We start from the raw sequence: 8,137 nt of genomic DNA, 5'->3' as shown, positions 1-8,137 counted from the left end.
AAAAATAATTTAAATATAAAACCATTATTTATTGATATATCTAAATTAAATAAAAAATTCTTTTTGAAAGAAAATCCTAAATCGGATCAAAAAAAGTCATATTAATAAAAAAAAAGGTGGGTAAGTGGATGTCGCTCTGCTGTACAGTAGGTTAGAAGTGGGTCACTGTATAATGGACAGTATTAAATTTGAATTCAATGATATAATATCACTGTATAAGAAAAACGATTCTGAGCGGAGGCGGTATATCAGTCTATGTATTAAACATATATATACTTATCTATGGTATTAAAAAAAAATTGACCTATAATAGGTACCTATAATAAATTCCAAATTAATCATATCATTCATATCATAATATCTTAGGCACTTATAACGCGTTATACATCAACAAAAAACTGTGGTACTATCATAGATATATAATAGTATACTTTAGAAGTTTCAAGTACCCACGAATAATATTATACAATCACAACAAAATAACTAAAATATAGTTACCTATCCTAGGTTTTTAATATGTAATTTCTTCCAAATTTGTACTTAAAATGACTATAAAAATAAACTGTGTAAATGTATTTTTTGAGATTTTTTGGAAACAGAATTATATATTTACGTGAAATCTTGTTTTAAATTTTCAATCTTAGATATAAAAGTTGAACATTTTATACATTTTTAACTACAAAATAATTATTCAATTTTAAATTTGATAAATTTTGTCAAAATTTCAACTTCAAATGCTTATAAAAAAAATGTGTGCCTATGTATTTTTAATATTTTACAATTGCTATTGTAACAATATATCAGGAGCCTTGCATAAATTTTCACGCATTTTTACCAAACAAATAAAATTTTATTGATATTTATAGAAAAAAAAATTAAAAAATGACTATGTCCGTAAGCAGCTCAAAAAGAGTCAAGTTATTTTCAAATTTTTATCGTGTATAGAAAATTCTAATATAAACATTCAGTGAAATTTTCAAGTATCTACAGTCATTCGTTTTTTAAGCTTAAATGCCATTTGGTTTATCTAATTTATGTACATCAAAAAAACTTTGATTATTATAGGCTTATTAATAACATCTTTAATTTGCTTTTAAATATAATATAAATAAAATAATATTTAAATCACATCAAACTTTATATTATTTTAGGTACCTACTTATAGATATAACTATATTTACTTAATTTATACATTATGTATAATAGGTAGTACAAAGTGTCCGCGTTACGCATATTAAACAATGGACTGTACTTTGTACAATTGTACAGTCCCTACATCATAATATGTTTACTTTATCAATTCATATGTTTGATAACATTTTGTCTAAAAAAGTCAAATTCAATTTTTTTGAGCGTTTGAAGTTCATATTTGTACAACATTGCATAGTATTCACTCGATTTCTCATGTAGCAATTTTCTTATTTTGTTGTCATTAAAAAACGATTAACGGTAGATATCTGAAAATTTGACTGAATGTCAACCGGACCAACCGCAAATTCGGTTTTAAGCAGTTTTCCGTTTTATTGAATAAAGCGGAAAAATTCTGGATCATCAATTCGATTCTAAATTGTATTTTTCGTATTATAAAATTAGTTTATAACATTTAGGGCTGGTTGCACAAAACTATATTGGTTCAATAAATAGTTATTGGTCCAATAAATTGAGTTATGGAATCGATAAAAATTAAAATACGTTGCACAAAGTTATTGAACCAATAAGTTATCGACCATTAGTCACTATTGGTCCATAAATTTATAGGCCCGATTTTGGTCCAATAAAATAAAATTAATGAAACCTTATCAACATATCTTCTGTTATCAACATCTTTATATTATCACAGAACAATATTATCAAAATATTAATGAACCATATTAACAGCACACAAGGTTTCATTTATGTATTTTTATGTATCTGTTACATAACTACATTCCATATTCATAACCATAACAAATATAATGTATTGGTAGTGCAACTAATATGTTATATTTGTTATATAACATTGTTGATATAGCAAAAACATGACAGATATTTCATCTTTGTTATATAACATTGTTGATGTAACAAAAGCAAGACAGATATGTCATCTTTGTTATATAATATTGTTTATAAAACAAAAGCATAACAGATATCTATAATAATAATATGTTATATTATATTTCTCCCACTCTACCACCTAGTCGACGACGGCCAGCGTACGGGCAGGTTTAGTGGTGGGAATGCGCGAGATCGGACGAATTTTGGTCGCCGCGCGCCGCCCAGTAGCGCTCTCTCAGCTGCAGTGGCCCGAGGATGTTATCATATTAATTCTTTATCTATGGATATTATATTATACTTGTTTCGTGTTTGTGCCGTTTGTGGTTATACCGATGCATGTGTTTCTCATATTCTCAATTTATATTTTTTCATCTGAATTAATCTCGTCAGTTGTTATAATATAATTATTGTTTGTGTTGTTGCCGACTTAAATAACTTCCGACGTGTTAATTTATATATTACATTAATTTATTTATTAATCGTATATAACATTTCACGTACTATTGTTATTTGGTTATAATACGTTGTCAACTCGTTCACTGTACTGCAGCTACCGCTATAGTATACAGTCCGTTTTTTCCCGTTATAATAACGCATATTATGATTGTATATTATATTATACGCGCGTGAACGATGTCCGCTTAGTGCCGACGTGTTATATATGAATTAGTATTCATCGCATATTCACGTATATTGTTGTAGTGATCGTACTGCTATAACTTGTTTATCACGTATTGCCGACTCGTCCAGTGCGTACTGCAGTCGTCCATCTTTACCGCTCTTGTTTTCTTACGTTAATATAATAATAGGTACGTGATTATAATATAGGTACGTGACCGACGTCCGATGAGTACGTAGTGCTGACATGTTCATCATCTGAGTGAGTTATAACCATCGATTTTCTCCAGCTGCTGTGTTAATTTATAAAATATATACATTATCATTCTTGGTAATTATTAGGACGTAAGTATATTATTTATATAAGCTATTGTTAACAATATATCATAATATTATTATAGGTATAGTAGAAATATATTTACTATAGGTAGTAGGTATACCTTATTTTAATAAGTGAACTATTATTTTAGTTTGTAACTATACAAGTACCTAGTAATTTATATCCCTTGGGGTAGATATAGGTAGGTACTCATATTATACACATACCCTAAACCTATATATTATATACCTATTAATAATGCAAATATTATAGCTAGGTATTGCAGTTCCTATTTCTTACTTTCTTTTCTAAACGTTATTTATTAGGTTTTACTCTCCTTATCATGGCTGATAATAAACGTAAAAAGTTGAAAAACTGTTCTAAAAGACACATTAGGCGAATCAACAATGAGTTTTGTAGGAGATTTGATGACGAACATTATTCTGATACTTCTAGTGAAAATGATATTCGAGCACCAGAAATTCAATCTACAATTGTATGTGCATCTACATCTTCTAATGTAGAACCTAAAATTAATAATGATATCAATGGACAACATTTACCAATATTTTCTTTAAGTAATAGTGATAATAATAGTGCGCTACAGCATGATGAAAATGAATATCATTCTAGCTCTAGGAATAGCTCTTCATACTGTTCCAGCCCCATCAGTTCATGTGATTCTTACAAAAGCAGTAATATTAATCTTGTTGAAATTAATAATGTTGATAGTTTAATTGAAAATAACAAGGATGATAATACTGCATATGATCGTAGTAATTTAGACATGAATTGTAGTTTGTTAGAAGAACAGTTGCGTGAGTGGCATTTTAATCACAATACAACACTTGCATCACTTTCTTCAATGTTAAAAATATGGAAAAAATTTACAAAGTTTGAGTTACCAAGTGACGCTAGGACTTTACTTAGTACTCCTCGTAGTGTTAGAATAAAGTCAATAGAAGGAGGAAAGTACTGTCATTTTGGCCTTACAAAAGCAGTACATTCAATTATTTTAGCTCTGAAATTAGAAATTGGAAGTTTTAAAGTAATTAATTTAACACTTAATATTGATGGACTACCTATTTCTCGGTCTAACCAAAGTTGTTTTTGGCCCATTATGATATCTGAATTGCGTTTAAAGCAAAAAGTTTTCATAGTAGGTGTTTTTCATGGTTACGGAAAACCTAAGTGTCCTAATGAATATTTAGAAGAGTTTATTTCAGAATTAGTTCCTTTAATAAACAATGGATTTTTAACTGAAGAAGGTGAAATTATAACAGTGGTTTTGTCTGCGTTGATTTGTGATGCGCCAGCTAAATCGTTTGTATTATGTACAAGTGGACATACAGCATATGGTAGTTGTTCTAAATGTACTATACATGGCAAATACATTAATAATAGATTGTGTTTTCCATCTGATGAAGAATACTCAGAATTTAATTTGAGATCTGATGAAGATTTTTCTAAATTTTTGTACAAGAATAAATATCAACATGGAATTTCTATTTTTACTACATCTGTGCCTAGTTTTGGGTCAGTATCATGCGTTCCTCTAGATTATTGTCATGTGGTATGTCTTGGTGTAATGAAGAAACTTATTTATCTTTGGGTTAAAGGTCCTCGGTTTTTAAAATTAAAACCATCAGATATCAAGGTAATTTCTGACAAATTAATTGAAATGCAACAGTATACTCCAAAAGACTTTGCCCGAAAACCAAGGGCTCTCTCTGAGTTTTAAAACTGGAAAGCTACTGAATTTCGACAGTTTCTTTTATATACAGGGCCTGTTGTTTTAAAGTCAGTTTTAAAATCTGATTATTATGATCATTTTATAATTTTACATGTAGCCATATCTATTTTAGTAAATCCTGAACTAATAAAATCAGAACATTTTATTACATATTCTCATAAATTATTACAGATGTTTGTTTTCAAGTTTCAAAATCTATATGGAGAATACTTAGTTTCTCATAATGTCCATAATTTACTTCATTTGTCTAATGATGTTAAAAAATATGGTGCTTTAGATGTATTTTCAGCATTTAAGTTTGAAAATAATATGATGTTTGTCAAGAAACTATTACAAAAATCACAACATCCTTTGCAGCAACTAACTAAACGTTACATTGAAAGAGAAAATTCTTTAATTAATTATGAACAGGAATGTCAGTCAAAAATAATTCATAAAAATGAGTATAGTGATGGACCAGTAACCTTTGATTTTGTTGACTTGAATATTAAACAGTATAAAACTTTTTCAAATGACAGATTGTATTTCTCTTTGCGGGATCAGTTTAAAAATTGTTTTTGTATATTGAAAAACAAGAAGATTGTTCAAATTAAAAATATAATATTGTTTAATAATGAAACTAGTTTTATTGGCAAAAATTTAACAAATGTTAACTATGACTTGTATACTTCTCCCTGCAAATCTGATAAATTAGGCATTTATTGTAGTAAAGTACAGAATACTTCTGACTGGTCTTGTGGGTTATTTTCATTTAATATTAACGATATAGAATGCAAGTCTTGGTTAATGCCTTATAAAAATAAATATTTGCATTTTCCTATTATTCATTCTATTAATAAATAAAATTTTTAATTTTTAACTTTTTTACAAGTTTTAACTTATACATATTATAACTATAAACATATATATATATATATATAGTTATTAGTTATAATATGTATAATTTAAATCTTGTGCTATTCATGCTACTATATATAATATTGTGTGTACAACTATACATATCTAATATGAAAATTAATTAAACTGTAAATACATTATATACCATATCCAAAAGGAATATCTTAAACAATTGTAAATATTTAATACCTATACTATTTTAATTGTGTTTAATAATTATATTATAATAGGTATTACCTATAACAGTACAATAAACAATATAATTATGGAGTACAGTGTTGTTGAGTTTACTGATGGAGTCAATCTAGTCCCTACAATTTGGCTAACTGCGGACCACAGAAAATGTCATTGGCCATTAATTGAGAACAAAATGATTTATTCAAAAATGGTATCAAGCCAAGTTATGCCGAGGCCAAATGATCCATCTTGGGGAATATATTCTGTCAAAAAAGTTTTGTGCAAAACAAGTATGATAATAACATTTATATATAAATAATATGGTATATAGGTATATGAACTAAATTTGCATATATTCTTAACAATAATTAGTTAGTGCACATGATATATTCTATAATTATAAGACTATATATATATGTGCTGTGTATTGTGCACTAAACTTTTCCTCGTAACTATATTTATTACACAGACACATACCAAGAAGGAATTTATAAATTAAAAAAAGCTGAAAAGTATTCAGAAGTTGAAAGCAGTGCTAGTGATGCAGACCCTAAAGCTAAGAGAGCTAAAAGGCAATTAAGAGCAAAAAAAATCTTATTTGATGACTTATCCGATTCTGATTCTAATAATAGTGTTACAAGCAACCCAAAGTATGATGATATAGAAAATACTACAATTAATTCATTAAAAAATCAATCAACTTTTGAAGACCAAAGTAATACAAATGGAAATTATCAATATATTAACTAAAAATATATAATATTGTTTGTATTTTATTTTATAGCTCAACATAATGTTCATGAAGATAGTACAGCTTCTGCTGAGTTTCCACAGTTTCCAGTTGATAAAATCGTTGAAACAATGAATTTCGCTACTAAATCGATGACAACAAGTATATAACACTAATTACTAAAATACTAGAGCATATCACCAGCTATTATAGCTGAGTACTTTTTTTAAAAATTTAATTAAATATTGCATATTATATACATATAACTATTCACTATTGTACATTTTACCTAATTTTTACATTCAAAATTGTTACAGAAGATCAAACTGAAATAATTAAACAAAAGTCATCCGAGAAAGGTAATTATTAAATAATATTGATATAACTGCTTCATTTTTAACAAATTTCTATAACTACCCGCTAGTATTTACTGCTAAAGAAGTTTATAAGATGCTATCAAAAATCAATTCCGAAATGATCCAAGTACGTGAAGAAATTGCTGAAGTTAAAGAACATATTGTAATGCAGCAGAATGCATCTTCTAATGTTTGTTTGAATGGGACAGAACTTGTGGGCAGTAGTAATATTACAGCTTTTGATACAGATCTCCCATATTTAACTGATATTCAATTAAAAGCAACTGAAAATAAATTAAATGAACCTGCATATTTAACTTTATTGGTAAAATCATATTTTAATTTTAATATTGCATAATTGTCAAACAGTAGTAAGTTCTTAATTGTTATTTAGTTATAAAGAAATTGATATGCCTTTTATTCGGCTTGGTTAGAATATAAAAATGATAATTTGTAATTATACGTATAATTACTATACTAGCACTACTGGTATTATGCTACTTTTCATATAGCAGGTTGACATTTATGCTCTTCTTTTTATGTTTCAAGCCATAGCATATTTATATTAAACATATTGGAATTTTTTATAACACGTTATACGTAGGTGAATGATATCAAAAGATTGGGAGGAACTGATTATGAAGATGTAGTAACCAATGCACTAGCATATGTAATTTCTAATCAGTTAGCTTGTCAGTACAGTTGGAAAGGAAAAGGGTCAAAAAGTTCATTCAGCAATGACTTTAAACAATTTAATAAAGCCATTTTAAGTTAGTTAATTGTATTCAAATAAATTATGAAATATATATATATGCTTATTTATGTAAACATAAAAGTTTTTATATATTCTTGATTTTCTATAATTACAATTTTTTTGTTCTCAGTACTTGTTCGCTTTACAAAGGCTGATCTAACTAATAAAATGTATGGAGAAATCGTTGCCAAGTGGTTGGTTCAAGCTCCACAGAGGTTCAAAAGAGAAGAAGCGTAAGAATATATTTTTTAATATAAATTATAATTAATCAATAAAACTATATAAATATTTTATTATCAGGAAAAAAGAAAAGGCCAGAAGAATACTGCAATTAAATGAAGATGTAGGTGACCAAAATTGAAGAATTTTCAGCTGAATATTCAATACTATTTTTCCTATTTTTATTTCCTATTACAAACAAGTTTCTTAATTTATGTTTTTATTTTTTATTTATATAAAAGACTGATTATCAGTATTTTCCTACAATAATTATAATATT

At 27.2% G+C, this 8,137-nt stretch overlaps 1 protein-coding gene across 1 annotated transcript; it reads left to right on the top strand.

The window, feature by feature from the left end:
• Positions 1 to 2,322: 2,322 nt before the first annotated feature.
• On the top strand, positions 2,323 to 8,137 carry LOC100569124. The gene is made up of 9 exons (XM_029489134.1): positions 2,323 to 2,997; positions 5,852 to 6,088; positions 6,268 to 6,513; positions 6,583 to 6,690; positions 6,846 to 6,887; positions 6,953 to 7,209; positions 7,489 to 7,654; positions 7,769 to 7,871; positions 7,939 to 8,137. Exons 2-9 carry the CDS (start codon positions 5,887 to 5,889, stop codon positions 7,997 to 7,999), a joined length of 1,185 nt encoding a protein of 394 aa, XP_029344994.1. The 5' UTR covers positions 2,323 to 2,997; positions 5,852 to 5,886; the 3' UTR covers positions 8,000 to 8,137.

The sequence above is a fragment of the Acyrthosiphon pisum genome, chromosome X (genome assembly GCF_005508785.2).
Source record: "Acyrthosiphon pisum isolate AL4f chromosome X, pea_aphid_22Mar2018_4r6ur, whole genome shotgun sequence".
NCBI lineage: Eukaryota > Metazoa > Arthropoda > Insecta > Hemiptera > Aphididae > Acyrthosiphon > Acyrthosiphon pisum.
Note: the sequence above shows the minus strand (reverse complement) of the source record. Positions and strands in the feature narration are given on the sequence as shown.

Excerpts from the sequence above, each read along its gene's own strand:
- LOC100569124 (XM_029489134.1), top strand. The coding sequence starts at position 5,887 with ATGGAGTACAGTGTTGTTGAGTTTACTGATGGAGTCAATCTAGTCCCT. Across the intron at positions 6,888-6,952 it reads ACAAAAGTCATCCGAGAAAG|TATTTACTGCTAAAGAAGTT; the intron begins GTAATTATTAAA and ends ACTACCCGCTAG. Across the intron at positions 7,872-7,938 it reads AGGTTCAAAAGAGAAGAAGC|GAAAAAAGAAAAGGCCAGAA; the intron begins GTAAGAATATAT and ends TTTTATTATCAG.